At 42.3% G+C, this 23,318-nt stretch overlaps 1 protein-coding gene across 1 annotated transcript in view; it reads right to left on the minus strand.

Moving 5' to 3' along the window:
• Positions 1 to 23,318, minus strand: part of KDR (kinase insert domain receptor) — a 64,130-nt gene that overhangs the window by 33,854 nt on the left and 6,958 nt on the right. The window contains exons 4-11 of the mRNA XM_029285940.1: positions 17,670 to 17,866; positions 14,350 to 14,471; positions 13,681 to 13,849; positions 11,881 to 12,020; positions 10,605 to 10,776; positions 8,807 to 8,918; positions 8,187 to 8,350; positions 4,205 to 4,361 (exon numbers count right to left, since the gene is read on the minus strand). Coding sequence (XP_029141773.1) covers positions 4,205 to 4,361; positions 8,187 to 8,350; positions 8,807 to 8,918; positions 10,605 to 10,776; positions 11,881 to 12,020; positions 13,681 to 13,849; positions 14,350 to 14,471; positions 17,670 to 17,866 — 1,233 coding nt within the window. The remainder of the gene's footprint in view (positions 1 to 4,204; positions 4,362 to 8,186; positions 8,351 to 8,806; positions 8,919 to 10,604; positions 10,777 to 11,880; positions 12,021 to 13,680; positions 13,850 to 14,349; positions 14,472 to 17,669; positions 17,867 to 23,318) is intronic.

The following is a 23,318-nucleotide window of genomic DNA, read 5'->3' on the forward strand; positions in this document are numbered from 1 at the left end:
GCTTACTTCCAACATGCAGTAGCTAACGGATCAGCTGATCCATGGGTGCTCGACAGATGAAGATGGAGTTAGGGAGGTAGAAGTTCCCTATATGTGCTTTATGAATATAGTGACTCAATGAGAATATCTGACTGTGCAAACCACCTTGGTCACCACGATACAAAAAGGATGCTGAGACTCTAGAAAGAGTGCAGAGAAAAGCAACCAAGATGATTAGCAGACTGGAGGCTAAAACATATGAAGAACAGTTACCGAAACTGGGCATGGCTAGTCCAGTGAAGAGAAGAACCAGGGGAGACATGATAGCAGTGTTCTAATATTTGAGGGGCTGTCACAGAGAGGAGGGGGTCAACCTATTCTCTAAAGCACTTGAAGGCAGGACAAGAAGCAATGGATGGAAACTAAGAAGAGAATCAACCTAGAACTAAGGAGAAATTCCCTGACAGTGAGAACAATTAATCATTAGAACAACTTGCCTCTAGAAATTGTGGGTGCTCCAACACTGGAGATTTTTAAGAAGCAATTGGGCAACCATTTTCTGAAATGATACAGGGTTTCCTGCTTGAGCAGGGAGTTGGACTAGAAGACCTCCAAGGTCACAGAGAAGAGCAACAAAGATGATTAGGGGACTGGAAACTAAAACATATAAGGAACGGCTGCTGGAATTGGGTATGTCTAGTTTAACGAAGAGAAGGACGAGGGGGGACACGATAGCAGTCTTCCAATATCTCAGGGGTTGCCCCACAAAGAAGAGGGAGTCAAGCTATTTTCCAAGGCGCCTGAAGGCAGGACAAGAAGCAACGGATGGAAACTAATCAAGGAGAGAAGCAACCTAGAACTAAGGAGAAACTTCCTGACAGTTAGAACAATTAACCAGTGGAACAACCTGCCTCCAGAAGCGGTGAATGCTCCAACACTGGAAGTTTTCAAGAAGAGACTGGACAGCCATTTGTCCGAAATGGTGTAGTGTTTCCTGCCTGAGCAGGAGGTTGGACTAGATGACCTCCAAGGTCCCTTCCAACTTTTTCATCATCATCACCATCATAATCATCATCTTCTTCATTACTATTACTACTACTACTACTACTACTACTACTACTATTATTATTATTATTATTATTATTATTATTATTATTATTGTGGATCATCGCACAGTCAGCCAGATGTTCAGACTGGATTTGGCATTTTTGTCTACCTATCGAGTCCTTTCCCAGGACCTGGGATAGGCAGATGTGGATGTTTGATGGTATTACAGACATCGTCACAGGATGAAAGCAGTTCCTAGTAAGGCCGCCTTTTGCAATTGACTAATAGCGAATTTGTCAATGCCAGTGGTGTTCAAGTGGTGCTCCAGTTGTTTTGGGATTGCACCTAAGGCGCCTATTACTATTGGTACTACCCTTGCTTGCTTTTGCCACAGTCTTTCCATTTCTAATTGTAGGTCTCTGTATTTTGTTATCTTCTCCAGTTCTTTCTTGTCTATTCTGCTGCCTCCAGGCACTGCCACGTCCACTATCCAGACTTTTTTGTCTTTCTTATCGACAATTGTTAAGTCTGGAGTGTTATGTTGCAGGTGCTTGTCTGTTTGAATTCTATTATTATTATTATTATTATTATTATTATTATTATTATTATTATTATTATTATTATTATTATTATTATTAGTATTATTAGTATTAGTATTAGTATTATTACTTCAAACTTTGTTCTTCTGCTATTCCTTTCTCAACGTCTGTGCCCTGCAGCTGTGCAACATTCAGTTCCAAGAATTCTTAGTAAAGCGTCTATGTTCAGAAAAGCCATAGCAAGCAGAGACAAGTATTCAAGGCACTACTGAACTGCATCCTCAACGGGTTGGGTATAACACAGAACAGCACAATGTCTTATGTGCTGCAATATTTTTCGGCATCTCCTATTTTAGGATCACACATGAACTCCTCTATGATGCTTAAACGCCCTTGCCACCGTGTGCAAAGGCCCTCAAGGTAAATTTTCCTTATTTGGGCCAGCTCTGCCCAGTTGGATATTAAAGGTAAGAAACAAGTGTTCTGCAAATAAACCTCCATTCATAAAATCAACAATCGGGGCTAATTTTGCTAAAAGGAAGGCAAAGATTAACGCAGAAGTCCATATTTCTCTGGACTACTGAACCTTACATAGGAAATAGTTAAGACACCAAAGGAAGAAGGCCGAAAGGAAGTTGTTTTCAAAACAACAACAGGAAAACAGATTCCTTTTTCTTTTCTTTCTTTTTTTATTCTAAAAGGAAGTCTGTTCTTGTGCAAAATTCAGATAAGGGAAGTGAAGTGGCCTTTTGTCAGAAGCTGCACTCTATCACTCCTACCATCCATCAAGGGGCTTCCGCTGACATTCACTTTCACAGAGATAAGACACCCAGCCAAAAGAAAACTGGGGGCGGGGGGACACTACAGATCTGTCATACGTATCAACAACAATAAAAACTTCCAAAGTGGAGAGTTAGCAGTCATCTATAGCCAAAATCTGGCAGACAATAAAACTGGAAGGAATCTAAGTGCTTTTGACTTGTGGCAGAACTGGACCTAGTTGAAGATTAGTCTATTTATTTATATTTCACATTGCTAAACCATCCATATAAGGAAGGGTTGCTGGAATTGGGTATGTCTAGTTTAACGAAGAGAAGGACGAGGGGGGACATGAGAGCAGTGTTCCAATCTCTCAGGGGCTGCCCCAAAGAAGAGGGAGTCAAGCTATTCTCCAAAGCGCCTGAGGGAAGGACAAAAAGCAACGGATGGAGACTAATCAAGGAGAGAAGCAACCTAGAACTAAGGAGAAACTTCCTGATAGTTAGAACAATTAACCAGTGGAACAACCTGCCTCCAGAAGCGGTGAATGCTCCAACACTGGAAGTTTTTAAGAAGAGACTGGACAGCCATTTGTCTGAAATGGTATAGGGTTTCCTGCCTGAGCAGGGGGTTGGACTAGAAGACCTCCAAGGTCCCTTCCAACTTTATCATCATCATCATCATCATCATCATCATCATCATCATCATCATCATCATCATCATCATCATCATTATTATTATTATTATCTCTCTCAAAGAGAGGTTCTGGGTGGTGAAAACAATAAAACATTGACATATAAAACTGTATATATAAGAAATTAAAATGTGAGAGTCAAATTTTTGAGTTAATTTTTTTTAAAATTATTTAAAATTATAATTTAAAAAAAAAATAACTCAAAAATTTGACTCTCACATATACATATTAAGAAGGCAAGATTAACCCTGTTAAAATTTGGTGGACGAAGGCAAAGGAAGGGCTCTTGTGACACTAATCAACCCCACGACTCTTTTGGGTTCCCCAAGCATGGTTACAGAACCATGTTTTAACCCCTTTTCAGAAGACCAGGAGAAGGGGGAGGCTGCCTCACTTCCGGGGGAAGAATTTTCCGAAGGATCAGAAGAGGACAGTAAGAATGTATATTTTGGATTAATAGGCTTATTTGCATGAAAATTATTATATAATGGAATGAAGAAAAATGAAGAGATGTTCTAGATCGGGATTTGAACTAATAATTAATTGAATGTGATTCTAATAAGATGATGTGTTTTGTTTGATAATATGGATATTATTAGGTTTGATAATTAATTGGATGAAATCAGAACTTTGTTTAAGGGATTCAAATGATTTAAGGTTGATATTATTTTGTTTAGCTCAAAATCGATTGATTGATGGATTAGATATATATAGGATAGATTAATATTTTATCTTAACTAGGAGATATTAGTGGAAATAAGATTTATGATGAAATCAAAGAATTAGGATATATTTGGAAGGGATACCTGAACTGATAATGTGTGTATTTACAGTTAAATTTGATTATGGTCTTGTAATCGCATAAAGCTCTAAAAGAGGTCTAGGATTAAATAGAAATTTAAGTTAGAAATAGACTATTTTAAATATATAAGCTATTTGAGGGAAATAGAGAGGGAATATTTGATGTACTGATTGAGTTACTTATATATGCTTTGTTTTTGAATTTTTGATTGCCCCAGCACCACGGTGTGTCTCGAGCACTTTGTATTAAGAACTAAAAAAACCAATAAAATTTGTTTAAAAAAAGAAGAAGAGGAGGACAGGTTTGTGAAGAGAGATCTAAACAAGTCCACCAACGCAATATAATCGTATCAAATCAAAGGTGGGAAAATGGCGTTCTACTTACTGTGGATTGAAGGTGCATTCCTCTTCCAATTGCCAGTACCACTGAATGTGGCTCACCATTGGGACCGCATACACTGTACACGTCAGAGTTTGGGTGGAGCCATACTTGTACGAATCCACAGAAGACAGGAGAGCATTCTCCCCAATCTGAGGTGGAACTGCCAGAGGAAAAGATAAATAAATGAGCAGCAGTCGGCAGGAAGCCATTCTGTGAGAAGAGAGGGACGTGCTTCGAAAATCAGAACTTTGAAGAACATTCATTGCTGCACTTTCAAACAGAAATCTATTTAATCAGGGCCGGTCACCAGTATTTCCCCTTTTCGCTCCTTCACTGGCTAATAAGAAACGATGTCTAGCGTTCCCTTTCGGTTACTTTCATTAGAGAGAACTTTAACGTCTGCCAACCCTGGATGAGAGATTTACTGTAGGACTTGAAAAAGGAAGTTTTCCGCAAATGATGCCTTAATGCAGACATGTCAAACACAAGGCTCGGGGGCCGAATGCGGCCCCCGAAGTGGTTTCATGTGGCCCACGAAGCCATCCTGGAAACAGTGAGGGAACGGCCCCCTCTGCCTTGGCCCAGGCCCAGGCCGGCCAGGAGCCAATGTACAATTTTGTGGTGGCCCTCTATGCTGAAACGCATTCAGTCTTAGCTCCATAACACCCCCCTGCATGGCCTGAGAGGAACAGTGAGGCTCCTCCAGTGGACCATGCCTTGGCACTTGCCCTGGTCCCACCCTCTTCTGCCAGAGACCCTCAGATCTGTCCCACTCCTGCCCAGGCCCCCACAGGCCCCCTTGACGCGAACGATGTAGAGCTGGCCATGCCCACCCAGTAGGCCACACGTACTCCATCCACGCCCTCAGTAGGCCGCACCCACCTTGGCCACACCCATCTGGCCCCCTGAGGGCAACCGCCATGCTGATGTGGCCCTCAATGAAATTTGAGTTTGACACCCCTGCCTTAATGAAACTGCTACCAGAAGATCTGATGAAGACTGTTAGATATGGGATTTGACAAGTTGATGGTACTGGAGGAGAAGTCATCAACGGCTCGCAATCACGAGGCCTCCAAGCTTTCTCTATCTCCCAACTACCAATTGTAGGGAATAATAACAGGACAATGAACTCAACCTTCAACTAGAATGTTAAACCAAGTTTGGTTTGAGCTTCCTACTACATGAAAAATAAGCAACCACATTGTGACTTAGGGCTGCATGCCAACCAACCCAATGGTACTTTTTTTTTCTGATCAACCATTTAGTCCCTTTCTTTTCTTATTCCAATTTAAGTGAAAGGTTAATTCATTTCTAGGAGAAAAAAACAAGAATGTTGCCCTAGAATGCATCGTGGCAGAGAGAGAGAGAAAAAAAATCTGCTTCCTTACTCATTCGTCACACAGTTAAAGGACCACCAAATAATTCATGACATCTATATAATTGATTCTTCCTTAGGTGCAGTCAGATTCTGAAAGGGACAAACTGCTCTTTGCTCCTTGTTACCATCCTGAAGCATTGAACCGAATAACAGAAAGGGTTTGGAAGGGACCTTGGAGGTCTTCTAGTCCAACCCCTTGAAGAAGCAGGAGACCTTATACCAGGGGTGTCAAACTCAATTTCATTGAGGGCCACATCAGCATTGCAGTTGCCCTCGGGTGGCCGGGTGGGTGTGGCCTACTGGGTGGGTGTGGATGGAGTGGGTGCGGCCTATTGGGTGGGCATGGCCAGCTCTACATCGTTCGCGTCAAGGGTGCCTGTGGGGGCCTGGGCAGGAGTGGGACAGATCTGAGGGTCTCTGGCAGAAGCGGGTGGGACCGGGGCAAGCGCCAAGGCATGGTCCACTGGAGGCGCCTCACTGCCTGCTGAAACCCCTCCGCCGGAGCCCATGAAGCCGGATATGTGAAGTAGGTGAGGGCCATTTGCTGGCCACTTCCAGGCGATGGTGCATTTCTTCATTCCTCACAAAGGGTGACACCTCCCCAGCATGCACCCAGGGGATGGGGCCGATGCGGCAGGGGCTGGTTCCTCGCTGTTTCCAATCGGCCTTGTGGAGCTAAGACTGAATGCGTTTCAGCATAGATGGCCACCACAAAATTGTACATTGGCTCCGGGTCAGCCTGGGCCAGGGCCATGGCAGCGGGGGCCGTTCCCTCACTGTTTCCAGGATGGCTTCGCGGGCCACATGAAACCACTTCGCGGGCCGCATCCGGCCCCCGGGCCTTGTGTTTGACATGTCTGCCTTATATGATTCTGGACAAATGGCTGTCCATTTCATGAACACTGGTTCAGCCAGCATGGCCCCTTTCTTATTAAGTGATCAACATCACTCCATAGCAGTACTTGGGTATGGTAGTTGCTAATTGTGGGATGCTGTTCTTCCTGAACCACCACCTCGCTATTATTATTTTTTTTAAAGCAAAGGCAAGGAAGTTTTTTGAGGATGCAAAGGAAGAAGGGAGGCAAAGGGTGAAGCTCAAGATGGCAGGATGGGCGAGGTAATGGGAAGTAAACAATGTAGTCCAGGAGTTAGAAGAAGCATGAAGACAGGAAAAGACCAGGACACAAAACCCAAACCAAAATATACAGCAAATTGAAAACAACATTCTTTCTGTAACAAAATGGGATTTTCAAAAGCCTGCCTCGTTCCCCTCCTCCAAAAATAAATAAACAGAGGAGGTTCCTGAAGTCAAATAAAACAAATGCATCTGGCTCTACATACATTAACCCGGGGTAGGCAACCTTGGCTCTTTTATGACTCGTGGACTTCAACTCCCAGAATTCCTGAGCCAGCATGGCTCAGCTTGGAAACCTCTCCCTTTCCCCTCAGCATGGCTGGCTCAGGAATTCTGGGAGTTGAAGTCCACGGGTCATAAAAGAGCCAAGGTTGTCTACCCATGCATTAACCTATATTGGGGTTTTTTTTGCTGCTTGCCTATGATTGTAAAAAGTCCAGGTTCTATTTCAGCACTGAAAAAGAGAAAACACCCCACCTTAATTCTCATGGCACTTTAAAGTCAACGGAAAGCAACCTTTATATGATCGGCCAGAAACCACATTTATTTTTTTATGACATCCAAGGACCCTAAAGGTTAGGATGCCTACTTTGGGAGATACCATCCAGAGAAGGAGGAACAAAAATATGGGGGTGACCAACCCCGATCATCCCCAATGAAGCCTTGGGTGAAATCATCAAATTCTCTTGACTTCTCAAAGCCTCAAAATATTAATCCAAAGTTCGTCTTCTTGTGTCAGAACTATATTTTACAAACTCATAAACATTTAGAAAACTATTTTTCCTCCTGTCCGAGGTTTTCATTGTTGTGAGCATTTCTGTTGAGGATTGGCAGTGGGGGTGGGGTAGGGGGTGTTTGGTTTTTATTCCCCCCCGTCTGCTGGGTGGTTGCAGCAGGTTTTGGTCACTTCACATGACCCTGGGACACTGTGACCATCATAAATATGAATCAATTGCCAAGCATCTGAATGTAAATCACAAGACCCTGGACATGCTGCAACATTCCAGCTGATCGGCGCTTCTTCGGGGCTCAGCAGAAGTGCCAGGATCAGCACCGAGCTCCAGCTGGAGCCTGGTGCTGATCCTGGCGCTTCCACTGAGCCCTGACAGTCCCGAAGTAGCGCTGATCCTGGCGCTTCCGCTGAGCCCTGACAGCCCTGCAGCTCCAGCCATCTCTCGCTCAGGCTTGTGCGGTGCTGCCACCGGTTCAACTCATTCCCCTCCCCGGCTACCACTTTTCTAGGATGGCCGCGTACCACCTGCCAGGTGCCAATGTACCACAGGTGGTACCCGTACCACTGGTTGAAAAGCCCTGCTTTTGATAACTACAGATGTACCTATTCTTGGCGCATGATGCTTGAGGAACAAATCTCTCTAAAATTAATAGAGAACGTGATACCACTTCCCCCCCCCCAGTGTATTAGCAATTGCAGAGTGTAGCTTTTTTTTTTTTGGCATGGAACAAGATTTTACCGTTTACCACCAGATGAAACATGTGCTTCTCACGCTGCTTGTTAATGGGATTGGTCAGCACCACGGTGTAATTCCCAGCATCCTTTTCACTTATTTCAGTAATCATTAAAGAGTAACCAAGTTTCAGGGTACGATTTGCGACAATGGCTTCTCCATTTTTATACCTGCAAAACATAAGTTGATTCCGTGGCTTGAGAGGTGAGGAGAGAGAGAACTGATAATAAAACAATCTAACCACCTTCTGCTTTCTACATTCTCAGGACCTTGCAACGAGAGAATCTAATTTTGCCTGCAAAATATTCCTAAGATTAGGTTAGAGTTATCTATTTGCAATTCTCAGTGAAGTTCAGGGCTAAATAGGGATTTTCATTTGTTTGAAAAGATAAATTTAAAAGAAAATGGAAGCAGTTAAACGCTAAGTGTATAGTTTTATAGTAAATAACATCACCATAATAACAAAAGCATAAAACTTTATTGCTTTCTACAGCCGTTCACAAAGAAATCAGAAGCTCAGCATTTTCTTTTAGAACTTCAATGTTTCTATGTGATTGGACATTGTAAAATGTATACAGAAAGGGGGAGAAGCTAAAAAAAAGAATAAGATTTGCTGAGGTTCTTACCATTTTGCTTCTGGAGGTGGATAGGCTTTGAATAATACAGGAACTTTCGCTGGTTCTCTGAGAATGGTCTCCACCCGAAGTGGCATTTTACCCAAAAAGAGAAAAGGCTTTTCTATCAAAAAGTTAAAAGACAATTATTTAAAACAATGGACAATATAGGTCAGGGGTAGGCAACGTTGGCTCTTTTATGTCTCATGGATTTCAACTCCCAGAATTCTTGAGCCAGCAGAAATTCTGGGAGTTGAAGTCCATGAGTCATAAAAGAGCCAACGTTGCCTACCCCTGATATAGGTGATAATATTAATAATATAATGGATGTTGCTACCCCTAGTAAGAAACACAGTTTTCAAATTGCTTATTGGCTTTAGAAACCAAAACCAACCGTTAACCTCTCAAAACAATCATCTTATGATGTTTATTTCACTTACCTATGGTTAAAAAAAAAAACCACTGAATTGACCAATATGGATATCCAGCTAAGCCATAGTTTGTGCAACAAGCCACAGTAGACTGCTTACGGACACAATAAGCCATGTTTTTTGCCAAACTAAGACCCAGCAGCTTAGCTAGCACATGTTTGAACCCATTCATCAAACCACAAAGTCTCTCAGTCAAGATTATCACAGTGTTGGGTGAATAATAACAGCTAAATTTGATGCTGACGAATATGGAGAAAATCAATCTTATCAATATTTAAAGTTAGCTTATTTAGTCCAGCATGGCCATGCTGGTTGAAGTTGATGAGAGTTTTCGTTAGGAAGTCTTAGTAGACGGGGGATTCTAGGTTGAAGTTACTTCTGATGTCTCATTTCGAACAACCTTGCTCACTTTGCAATTTTCTGCTAAGACTAGGCATTTGTGAAAGGGGGGATATTCCAGATCAAATTTTCATTCCTTAATTATTTGTTAGATTTCTACTCTACCTTTGCTTCAGGAACTCAAGACTGTGTAGATAGTATTTTCTCCTCCAATTCTTTTCTAACAACTATATGTTAGCTTGAAAGAGAGACACTGGTCCTAGCGCACCAATTCAGGTTCTCTGATTCAGGGTGAATTTAACTCAGACTCTACTCCAGGGGACTTCAAACTTGGCAACTTTAAGACTTGTGGACTTCAACTCCCAGAATTCCTCAACCAGGCTGAGGAATTCTGGGAGTTGAAGTCCACGAGTCTTAAAGTTGCCAAGTTTGAAGACTCCTGCTCTGCACGATACTGTATATTTAACTGATTCTGATACTACACTGATTGAAACTGTCTTACCCTATCATTACCGAACCTTTTTGACAGCAGCTAGTCAACAATATGAAGGGGAATGCTAGAAGAGGGAAGAATTTATTCCAACAGCTGTCTGGCATTTCTAAACATGTTCACTTGTGATCTAGCAAGGCACTTTTCCCCTCATCTATTCAAATGTAAGTGGCTCTTATTTGTAGACCATACGTTCATTTTACTTTTGGCCATCCTCAAAAAGAAGGTAGCTTATTAGCTTATAGCAGCGGTTCTCAACCTTTTCTTCACCAAGGACCCCCTTTAAATACCTGTTGTGGCCACGGACAAGACCTAACTCAAGATTTAAATCATAACATTTTTTTCAAGTCTTTGCGGACCCCCTGTGATGTCATCGCGGACCCCAGGGGTCCGCGGACCACAGGTTGAGAACCACTGGCTTCTGAAGATGAACGAAAGTTGGGCTCAAGCTGTTTGCCTTGATTTTGTGGACAATCACTTTCATGGTCTCTCCCGGGAGCTCACATTTTAGGACTGTAAAGCCCTAGTCCCACCCCAAATCAAGCCTTACCGTGAACAATGACATTAATTTTGTGTTTCTTTGTCATCAGGCTGTTGGTGGCCGTGCAGGTATACAGACCCGCATCACTTAAAGTCACGTGTTCAATGGTGAGGGTGCTCACAAACTTCTTCATTTCGCTGCCCAAGGGGGTCATCACATCCCTGAATGCAGCATTCATTCTCTGCAACAGAGTTCAACGTCATTTACTCAGCATTATCCTTCCAGCTTTCCCTCACCTGGAGACTGGGATGGTTCATGAGAAAGCATTACAATCAAAGATCCATGTAGGCACAATGCTGTGTCCAAAATCTTGCAGATTTTGACTCACAACCCAGCAGATGTCCCAATGGCTTAAAATGGGTAATTAGACCAGAAGGAAGAAAACAGTGACTATATATTTATTAGCATTAGGTCTCTGACTCCTGGGACAAACTTACCTGATGTAGCCACTAGAGTAGATGAACATCATCCCTCTTATTGTCCCACAGGAGCTTTTTCAGGAGGCAGTTGGACTTTCTTGTTTTTCTTTGAAGACATTTCGCTTCTCATCCAAGAAGCTTCTTCAGCTCTGACTGGATGGTGGGGAATGGAAGGATTTATATTCCTTGCAGACAGCTGGTCATTTGAATTCTTTTAGAGAGCCGTTGAGGCCACTTGGAGGTTCACCTGTGTCTTCAGGGTCACCTGAGTGGTGCAAATGGGTGTGGAGCCTTCTTGGCTGCAGGATGTTTTCTGCCCTGTGTTCCTTCACTGTTGAAGACAGGCACAGGCTGTTGGGGATGAGTTTGTGTTGTCTGCAGCTCAAGCTGAAACGGTTCCTGTAATCTGCCATGTTTTCTGGAAATCCATTCATACTCCTGCACCATTCGAAGGGTGTTCATCCCCAAGTGCATAGCTAAATGTCTACGGAGATTCTCAGTCATCCAGGTCATGGTTGTCCCAAATGACCATTTCCCACCATCCAGTCAGAGCTGAAGAATCTTCTGGATGAGAAGCAAAACCCTAGACATACCCAATTACAGCAACTGTTCTTTATATATTTTAGCCTCCAGTTCCCTAAACATTTGGTTGCTCTTCTCTGTACCCTTTCTAGAGTCTCAACATCTTTTTTACATCGTGGTGACCAAAACTGGATGCGGTATTCCAAGTGTGGCGGACTAGTCTGATGACTCAAATGGATTGCTTTGATCAATGCATTTGGAATATTTTTTTTAAAAAAAAGAGTAACACCCAACATGGCCTCTTAGCAAATCCTTTGATTTGGAGGCCCCCTTGTTTCTGTTACCTGTTTCGAAGGGTAATCCCACTGAAACTCAATTCTCACATTCAGCTCGGTCCTGGCGGTACAATTTAAGGATAGCTTCTCTCCTGCTGCCAGCTCGACGTGGTGCAGAGGGCTCACATTAAGTTCATGGATTTTATAACCTAAATGGAGGGGGACAAATAGAGAAGTGAAACTCCACCAAAAGTCATGTAGACAACATACAAAGTGGGAAATGAACAAATGACATGGGGAAACGAGTAGTCAGAAACAAATTTTAAAAAACAGTATTTTTGGCCCCAAATGCAAACAGTGCATAAATCCCATTTAATTCTGCTACTCAGGAGAAAGACATTGAGGCTTTGCTACTTGTCCAGTCTGTGGAAACTTCTTGATGATGAACGTTGAATTGATTAGCTAAATGTTTTAACTAGAATTGATAAAGCTCAAAACAGCGAGTCTATCAATAAACATTGACATCTGAAATCCTTGGAAACTGTAAGTTGTACCGGAACATTAGAAGAGCGAAAGAGAACATATAGTAGTCCTCAACTTACAACAGTTCATTTAGTGACCATTCCAAGTTACAACGGCACTGAAAAAAGGGACTTATGAACTGTTTTTCACATTATGACCGCTGCATCCCTATGCTCACATTATCAAAAACGGGACGCTTGGCAGCCGATTCATATTTATGACGGTCGCAGTGTTCCGGGCCCATGTGATCCCCTTTTGTGATCTTCTGACAAGCAAAGTCAATGGAGGAAGCCAGATTCACTTAGTAACCATGTTGCTACCTTAACAACTTCAGTGATTCACTTAACAACTGTGGCAAGAAAGGGCAAAACTCACTTAACAACTGCCCTGCTTAGCAATAGAAACTTTGGACTCAGTTGTGGTCATAAGTTGAGGACTATCTGTACTGAAAAAAAAAGCAATAAAAAGTGTTTCAAGAAAAAAAAATTGATGTCAGCTACCAGGTCATTAAGAAAACCAAGAAACTCAACATTAAGAAAACCAAGATCATGGCATCCGGCCCTCTCAATTCCTGGCAAATAGATGGGGAAGAAATGGAGGTAGTCACAGATTTTATCTTCCTGGGCTCCAAGATCACCACAGATGGGGATTCCAGCCAAGAAATTAAAAGACGCTTGCTCCTGAGGAGGAAAGCTATGGCAAATCTAGACAGCATACTAAAAAGCAGAGACATCACCCTGCCAACAAAAGTACGTATAGTCAAGGCCATGGCTTTCCCAGTTGCAATGTATGGCTGTGAAAGTTGGACCATAAGAAAGGCTGAGCGCCAAAGAATTGAGGCCTTTGAACTCTGGTGCTGGAGAAGACTCCTGCGAGTCCCCTGGACCGCAAGGTGATCAAACCGGTCAGTCCTAGAGGAGATCAAACCTGACTGCTCTTTAGAAGGCCAGATCCTGAAGTTGAAACTCAAATACTCTGGCCACCTAATGAGAAGGAAGGACTCATTGGAGAAGAGCCTAATGCTGGGAAAGATTGAGGGCAATAGAAGAAGGGGACGACAGAGAATGAGGTGGCTGGATGGAGTCACTGAAGCAGTAGGCATGAGCTTAAAGGGACTCCAGAAGATGGTAGAGGACAGGAAGGCCTGGAGGAACATTGTCCATGGGGTCGCGATGGGTCGCACACGACTTCACAACCAACAGCAACAATACCAGATCATTAAGTTCCATCTGAGTGGGACTTTATCTTCCCCTTTTGATTATCAATCTATTGTGGTATTTTAAATTCTCATTTTCCAAATAGTTGCTTTATAAACACCCAAATAAATAAACAAAGCCTATTGCTTACCTAAAACCACCACGACGTACATCACGGATTGATAGCTTTCACCATCTACCTTAGCTTTGCAGAAGATCATCCCTACATCACTGATCAGGTTAGCGGGAATTGTGAAACCCTTTTGATTATCCCAGATAACTGACTTTCCATCAGGAACAAATGTTTTCTCTGGATATTTCTACATGAACAACAAAACAACAATAACTTTAATCCGGATGTTCTCTAAAATAACCTAGCAGTTAGATGCAGAACTAAAAGGCCCCATTTGACTTTTGAATGGCATGTCGGGAGGTAAGACATCAGTAAAGTCTAAATCAAATTTCAACTGAAACATAATAAAAATGAAAGGTAATTAAATGCAAATGCATTGCAATGATTATTCTCCATGCGCTGAATTATGTTTCCATTCTGCCAGGTTTAAATTTACAAACACGTCATCATTTTGGGGAAGGGTTTTGGAAGTCACATCAAGACTAATCTAATATTGGGCCACAGGTTATGCACCTTGCACCTAGTAAATTATGGAAGTATGTTTCATAACCTAATTTCCCCTTTCTATTTACATTATTTTACCCAGTTATCAGACCATCTGCCTCAAATGTAAAATATGTGACGTCACCATGAAAATAAAAAAGAGCTAGAATCACTGACAAAATGAAATATGATCGTTCGCCTTACTGCATGGAGTGACACATTCAGGTTTGGTGAGGATCCGAGGCATGGAATCACCACAGTTTTGTTTCTGGTTATATACACAACCCCAAGCTCATTGGCTGACATCACAAATGGAGATCTGTAATCTGAAGAATATAGAAAATCTAAATATCATTGAACTTCAAGAATTCTCTTATTGAAAGCAATTCATTCACAGCAATCTATCCTAGGAGTTGGAGTCCACCGACTGTACTTATAGGACCGTGGTGGCGAACCTATGGCACGCGTGCCACAGGTGGCACGCAGAGCCCTCTCTGTGGGCCCGCGCACATCGCCCCAGTCCTAGGCCTTCAGCTGGGTTTTATAAAACCTTTTTGCTTTAGGCCTCTGCCATTGTGTGCAAAAAAAAAAAAAAAAAAAAAAAATCTTCAATCAATCAATCAACCAATTTCAACTTCTCATGAAAAAAAAAAAAATCTCGCAAAGTTGGAATTGATTGATTGAACTTTTTAGTCCCACCCAGTCTGCCGTTCTCCGCAACCATGCCCATCCAATGGGCCACACCCACCCAATGGGCCACACCCACCCGGCACTCGACGATACATAAGTGGGTTTGGGGTTGCAGTTTGGGACTCAGTCTCTAAAAGATTCGCCATCACTGTTATAGGAGATTGAACACTGATGTCACCAGGGGTGAACTATGAATTGGGGCAGTTCCTCAAAACTCATAGATCAGTCAAACAAGAACGAAAGCTAAAGAGGAACGCTGGCTGTAGTTTAAGTGTGCACTGTTTTATAACCCTGGTGGTGCGGTGGTTAGAATGAAATATTGCAGGCTGACTCGGCCCACTGCCTGGAGTTCGATCGTGATGGGGCTCAAGGTTGACTCAGCTTTCCATCCTTCCGAGGCTGGTAAAATGAGGACCCAAATTGTTGGGGGCAACACATTCAGCACCTGTTTTAGCAATATAACAACAAGCCAGCACAAATTCCCAATGGCCTGTAAACTGACTACATATCTAATGCCAGCCCTTATACGTGTTTCCGCACCATCATATTCTGCAGAAATGTAACTATTCTACAGTCCTGCCGGTACTGACTATTGCGAAATAACAGCAACTGGAGCCAAGTTTCTCTTTTCTTAAAAAGTAACAGATGCGAAAAATTCCATGAGCCCTTTTAATTCACTTTTTTACAGCCTGATTATCCTCATGATAATTAGGAAAAAAACTGCAAGCAGAGCTGTCAGGAATAATCTATAATTCAACTTCATTTGGAACACAGTGTGCCCAGTCTGATTGCTTCATTTCAATATACATATATATTCCGAAACAGAAGAATGTGCAGGAAAAAAAAAAGCTGTCAAAACTTCCTGTTTGGGAATAATCGCAACGTTTGGGACTTGTTAAGTTTGGAAAAGGATAAAGGAGAAAATGGTACTGAAAAAAATGCATCAGAAGATTACTTTCGCTTTCTCTCATGTTAGCGGAATCCAACAAATCTGAATGAAGATTCAAAACAAATAGAACATAGAACATCATCAGAGTTGGAAGAGACCTTGGAGGTCTTCTAGCCCAACCCCCTGCTCAAGCAGGAGACTCTATCCCATTCTAGACAAGCGGTTGTCCAGTTTCCTTAAAAGCCTCCAGTGATGGAGCACCCACAACTTCTGAAGGCAAGCCATTCCACTGGTTAATTGCTCTCATTATTAGGAAACACTGTATCTCCTTAGTTCCAGGTTGTGTTTCTTCTTGATTAGTTTCCATCCATTGTTTCTTGTCTTGCCTTCTGGTGCTTTGGAAAATAGATTGACTCCTTCTTTGTGGAAGCCCCTCAAATATTGGAACACTGCTATCATGTCACCTCTGTTCCTTCTTTTCATTAGACTAGACATGCCCAATTCCTGCAGCTGTTTAGCTTCCAGCCCCCTGATCATCTTTGTTGCTCTTCTCTGCACTCTTTCCAGAGTCTCAACATGTTTTTTTATATCACGTTGACCAAAATTGGATGCAGTGTTCCAAGTATGGTCTTACCAAGGCCTTACTTAGTAGTACTAATACTTCATGTGATCTTGATTCTATCCCTCTATTAATGCTGCCTAGGACTGCATTGACATTTTTGGCTGCTGCAACACACTGCTGGCTCATATTTAACGGATTGTCCACTAGGACTCCGAGGTCCCTCTCACCGTTACTGCTATTGTGAGAAGTTTCACTCACATTTGGTTTTTCTTGCTTAAGTGTAAAACCTTACTTTTCTCACCACTGAATTTCATTTTGTTAGATAGGGCCTAGTGTTCAAGTCTGTTGGGCTCTTTCTGGATCTGGAGGGTATTGTTGTTATAGAACAGTGATGGCGAACCTTTTAGAGACCGAGTGCCCAAAAACTGGCCCCGTCCTACTCCACCCTCCGCCCCGCTCCCACTCCACTTCCACTCGGTCCTCCACCCTGCCTGCCCGCAGGGCCACTAACCACCTCCAGGGCCTGCCGCAGATTGCCCAGGCAGCCCAGCAGCACCATGGCGGCCACTCCCTCTGCCCGCACCCCGCAGTATCAACTGTGCGCGATGGGGCATAAGGGCAGAGACTTGTCCACGCTGCCTGGCTGCCATGTCTTTGGCTGTGCTGCTCCGCGTGGGCCACGCTCGGGGGCAACTCTCCTCCAGGGGGGCTGCTGGTGAGTGGGTCATGGGGGGAGGCAAGGCTGGGGCAACGCACGTGTGCCCACAGAGACGGCTCCTGAGTGCCGCCTCTGGCACACGTGCCATAGGTTCGCCTCCGTTATAGAACAAATACGGAACAAATAAGGAAATAAAAGAACATTCTCCTTCATGACATGAAGTGAATGTGGGCAATGCTTGCAAATGTGGTTGTAAGGCCCACCAATTTGTGTGGGTTCCTAAAGCCAATTTAATCAATTGGTTTAGGACAGGGGTAGGCAACCTTGGCTCTTTTATGACTGGTGGACTTCATCTCCCAGAATTCCCGAGCCAGCCATGCTGAGGGGAAAGGGAGAGGTTTCCAAGCTGAGCCATGCTGGCTCAGGAATTCTGGGAGTTGAAGTCCACCAGTCATAAAAGAGCCAAGGTTGCCTACCCCTGGTTTAGGAGAACCTATTAGCGGAGTTTTGTTATAAAGTTTAGGTATATTTGGAATTTGGAGAATACTTGCCTCTTTGTACCAGTTGCTGGAGAACACAAATGAGAAGGCACTGTTGTACTCATGCCCATTTGTGATTGGCATGGTGGGATCGAGAGGATGAGTTTTTGTTGAGGTTCACATGACACAATATTAAGCCATTTTCTCGTTAAACAGAAAAAGGTCATTATCCCAGCATGCTCCTACCTTGTACATAAACATAAACACTTGATGAGGCATGGTTGTCTTGGTAAAAACACTTGTAGGACCCCGTGTCATTGGCTATTACTTCTGTCAGAGTGAGCATCTTACAATAGGTATCACTGGAACACTCCGTCAGCGCGACTCGGTTTTCCATGTCGGTTTGATTGTTAGGCAAAAGCCAATCCAAAGCCCTCTCACCACTGGGGAGTAAAAAGAGAAATCCATAAGCTACTTAAGGATATGTGAGCCCTATGGCATTCTCCATTAATGGCCTGCATCAACATTGTTAAAGCCATCAAAAGGCAGTCACTTCAAATACAGTCATGTTTAATGGAATGTATTCACTTATGTATCTGTGATCCACTGAACAAGATCTACGTGCATGAGAATTTAGTTTTTAACTATTTTAAAAAAATAGTTGTGCTCATTTTAAATGTAACCACTGTCTTTCAAAACTCAAATCACACTTTCCAAGTTTAGCATGATGTTCTATTTGTTTAGCTCCTCCATTACCAAATTGCAATGGGTTTATCTATCTATCTATCTATCTATCTATCTATCTATCTATCTATCTATCTATCTATCTATCTATCTATCTATCTATCTATCTATTTTTCACATTTCTGTTCCACCATCTCTTTCAAAAAGGAAAGAGTTCACCAAATATAGGATGTAACTGTTTGACTGAAGCATTATTGGAGGTGATATACAGCATAAGTTGGTGTTAATGTGGAGAATGGCTGTTTCATCTTTTTTGTTTGTTTTACTAATCTCACCGTGAACTGCCCAAATCTATCTTAAGCTTCCCTAACCATAATTTATCTAAACTGTCTTTGATTCCTGAGCTGAAATATTTGAATGCTTAAAACTGGATCAGTGGATTGAGTCTAGTTTGAGCTAGTCTTAGATGGTGTCCATTAAAATCGAAGGGTGTTAAATCAGCCATGACTAAAAACAATTTTAAAGTTTCTATGCAACCATATGCATGAAAAAAAATCTTTCTTGTGCTATATATGAATAGAATACTTTATTTGGTCGTGTGATTAGACACACAAGGAATTTGTCTCCAGTGCCAAAGCTCTCTGTGTATATGCATGGAACAAAATAATAATAATCGTAACAATAATAATACCAATAAGAGGGGGTAGTAAACATAATAATAAGGATAATAATATTACTACTGCCATATTACATAATGTCTATCTACACAGACATTAGGCAGTATTGTGGAAATTAGTTGTTCAACAGTTTGATGGCACAAGGGGGAAAAATGTTTTGCCCTATAGCAGGGGTAGGCAACCTTGGCTCTTTTATGACTCGTGGATTTCAACTCCCAGAATTCAGCAGCACTTAATGGCTTATTTTCAACAGCAAGGTTTAGACCAGGGGTAGGCAACCTTGGCTCTTTCATGACTCATGGACTTCAACTCCCAGAATTCCTGAGCCAGCATGAGGGAAACTTTGGCCCCTTCATGACTCATGGACTTCAACTCCCAGAATTTCTGAGCCAGCATGGCTCAGCTTGGAAACCTCTCCCTTTCCCCTCAGCATGGCTGGCTCAGGAATTCTGGGAGTTGAAGTCCACGAGTCATAAAAGAGCCAAGGTTGCCTACCCCTGCCCTATAGCAGGGGAGGAGCTGAAACAGTTTATGTCCAGGATACGAGGGTCTGTAGATATTTTCTCAGCCCTGCTTCACCCACACAATATACAGGCTGGTTGCAATTGTTCTTTCTGCAGGCCTAACTATCCGTTGGCGTCTGTACCTGTCCTGTTTAATTGCTGTACCAAACCAGGCAGTCACAGAAGTACAAATGACAGACTCAATAATTCCTGTGTAGAACTGTATCAACAGCTCCTGGGACAGTCTGAATTCCCTGAGTTGACGCAGGAAGAATATTCTTTGTTGTGCCTTTTTAATGATGGTTCTAATGTCAGATGTCCATTTCACGTCCTGGGAGATTATAGGTCCCCCAAACTTGGAAGGACTCTACTGCTGATACTGTGCTGTCAAATATAGTAAGAGATGGTAGAATAGCAGGGCTCCTCTTAAAATCTACTATCATCTCTACAGTTTTAAGCCTGTTCAGCTCCAGATTGTTCCGGCTGCACCACAGGGTCAGTTGTTCGACTTCCCGTCTATGTGCAGACTCGAATGAGACCAATGACTGTTGTATCATCGGCAAATTTCAATTCTTTAAGAGAGGGATCCCTAGACATGCAACTATTGGTATATAAAGAGAAGAGCAATGGAGAGAACACACAGCCCTGAAGTACACCTGTGCTAACTACTGGGGTACTAGATGTAATTTTCCCTACCTTCACCTGTTGCTGAGCTGAAGTCTACAAAAAAGACCCCTGCATAGAGAATTCAACATGTTGCAAGATACAGCGCCATATTGACAGCGTCATCCACCAAACTATTTGCTTGGCAGACAAACTGCAAGGGGTCTAACAGCAGGTCTGTGATGACTTTAAGGTGGGCTAGCACTAACCTCTCAAAGGCCTTCATGACTACGGATGTCAGAGCAACCAGCCTATAGTCATTCAGCATTTGAACCAAGAAGGGTCATAACACATCTCCAGTCATTTATTAAAGATCTGGGTGAGGATGGGGGCCAGTTGTTCGGCACAAGCTTTCTATTTCTTTTTTTTTAACAAATATTTTATTGAGTTTTTTAAGGGTAACAAGGGAATAGGGTCAACAGAGGTAGAACAAAGGGAGACATACAAAAGGGTTAAACCAAAGGAAGGGGGTATACACAAAAGTGGGATCAATCCCACAAAATAACATCGCTTCAGCAAGTAAACCCGTCCGGGTATACATATTAAATCTTAATAATTACTCTAGTATTAAACAGCTTTCAAGATAGTCATGTAAATAACAAGTTAATGAATATATCTCATTCATTTTACTAATTAACAATGCTTAGTACTAATTAGTTGTAATAACTTTAAAATAGTAATATATTACTTATTGGTTATAATTTACTATATATCACAAATACGAAAAAAAGAAAAAAAACAGAAAAAGACAAGTTCATACAAATAATCATGAAATATAAATACAAATTATCAATTATCTCTTTAAGTTTCATAACCTTTTCTCATTCTATCGTATTGCTAACCATTGGTAAATTTTTTCCCATGTTTTAAAATAAATTGTATCTTCTTTCTCTTTCATTTCTAAAGTTAATCTATCCATTTCTGCACATTCAAGTATTTTTGTTATTATAATCTTTTTTATTAAAATTTTTATAACATTTTACAATATAAATCCCCCCCAAAACCCACCCTTCCACCCCCCCCTCCCTCCCCCCACTTCCCAGAGCCAATCACAGGAATAATAATAAAATAATCATACTCTAAATAATTTTAAACAACTATAAGAATAACTAATCTATAACCTCCTTTAGCTCTATCTGAAACAATTATACAATAATAATAACATTAATCAACTATTAACATAACAAATCTATAACCTTTAACTCTCTTTTAAACAAATATATAATTAATAAACACAATAATAATAATATCATATTGGTAGTTAAAATTAAAAATTAGTAAACAATTATGTCATTTAAACAACAATAATACTCTGAATTTTGTTATTATAATCTGATCAGATGGTAAATTTTCATTTTTCCAAAATTGGGCAAATGTTATTCTCGCGGCTGTTAACACATGTAATATTAAATACTCATTCTCTTTTCCACAATTCAAGCCTAATATTCCTAGCAAACAAGAGTTCTGGTTTAAATTCTATCTGTATTTTAATCACCGCCCTGAGTCCTGCGGGAGTTCTGGTTTAAATTCTATCTGTATTTTAATCACCGCCCTGAGTCCTGCGGGAGAAGGGCGGTATATAAATTAAATTATTATTATTATTATTATTATTATTATTATTATTATTATTATTATTATTATTATTATTATTATTATTATTATTATTATTATTATTATTATTATTATTATTATTATTATCTTTTCTAGCCACATATGAATCTTAAACCACAATTTCTTAGCATTAGGGCATATCCACCAGAGATGGTAATAAGTGCCTGGTTGTTGTTTACATTTCCAACACATATTTGATACGTTTTTAAACATTTTCTCTAATCTAACTGGTGTCATGTGTTCAGCACAAGCTTTCAAGCAAGGAGTTACTCCATTCTGGGTTTGGTGCTTTTCCAATCTTTTCTCTATGAAATAGGCCTTGCACATCTTTTTCTAAGACTACTAGAGGTGGAGGGCCTACTAGAGGTGGTTCTCAACCTTCCTAATGCCGCAACCCCTGCGGGCGGGGGCAGGAGGAGGGGCGGGGTTTGCTCACTCTCTCTCTCTCTCTCTCTCTCTCTCTCTCTCTCTCTCTCTCTCTCTCACTCACTCACTCACTCACTCACTCACTTTTTCTTTTTCTCTCTCTGGCACATGTGCTCCGCCTCCTCTCCTGTGGCTGGAGTGCGTGCCGGGCAGACCAAGGGCGCACGCGGGCCGTCGCCCAGCAACCGCCTCGGCCCGGGAGTGCCACGCATGCTGGCGAGGCGCCGCCACCTGCAATTTCATCATGTGGAGGGCCGCGCCTCCCCCTCAGCCTGCCCGCCCGCCCCGCTCCATGCCGTGGTGCTTCTGCATCGTGATCGGCTGCCTCAGCAGCAGCAGCAGGAGCCACAGCGCCCGCCTCCTCAGCACCCTCCTGCCCCGCGCCTAGCTCCACGCGGCCCACCCCTCCTCCTCCGCCAGCACCCGGCCTCGCTGCCCGACCCTGCCAGACCCCGGCCTCGGCGCCAGCATGGACAGACCCGCCGCCTGGAGACGGATAGAGGAGCGGTGTCTTGGTTCCTAAGACCATCGGAAATATGTGTTTTCCGATGGTCTTAGGCAACCCCTGTGAAAGGGTCGTTCGACCCCCCAAAGGGGTCGCGACCCACAGGTTGAGAACCGCTGGCCTAGAGGGATGGAGATAGGTTTAGGAAATTTGGCTATTGTGTTCTTTCTCAAACCTACAGAAGGACACATTCAGATCATCTGCCAGTTGACGGTTCCCTTCAGTAAGGGAGGGAGGTCTGCTGTAACCAATGATGTTCTTCAACCCTCCCCACAAAGTATGTCGTTGTTTTTTTTTATGAAAAAGTAGAAAGCACCATTAACATCCGTAGATGCTTCTGCCTATGTTTCCACGATTTACACAGGAAGCCCACATAAAAGGATGTGCTAAACAATATTCCAAAAATAAAAAGTGGGACGCCTCCCTTTCTATACACAGTGGGAAGAAGGCTAACACCAGAACAAGAGATGATAAACACAGATATCTAAACATATATGATGCCAACTTGGATATATTCAATAGTAGCAGCACTTATGCTAAACACAAGCTATTAATCAGTCCCTAATTGGATGGCGAATTGTTAAAAACTGGGGGTGAGCAAATAAGGGACCCAATTTCCTAAACTGGCAACAAGCGGTCACTCTGATCACGCCATAACCATCGGAGGCCAGAGGGAGGGAGAATTGGATGAACATGAGCGGATAACATTGGCCAAATCCTTAGCCTAATTTCTTTATCCGAATTGTAATTTCCTACAGAAGAAAACAACAACCCTATTGCTCTATTAAGGGTTTTGCCTTTCCTTCAAATACATGGTCTGGACTAG

Source organism: Protobothrops mucrosquamatus, unplaced genomic scaffold (assembly GCF_001527695.2).
Source record: "Protobothrops mucrosquamatus isolate PMUCROS unplaced genomic scaffold, P.Mucros_1.0 scaffold2566, whole genome shotgun sequence".
Taxonomy (NCBI): domain Eukaryota; kingdom Metazoa; phylum Chordata; class Lepidosauria; order Squamata; family Viperidae; genus Protobothrops; species Protobothrops mucrosquamatus.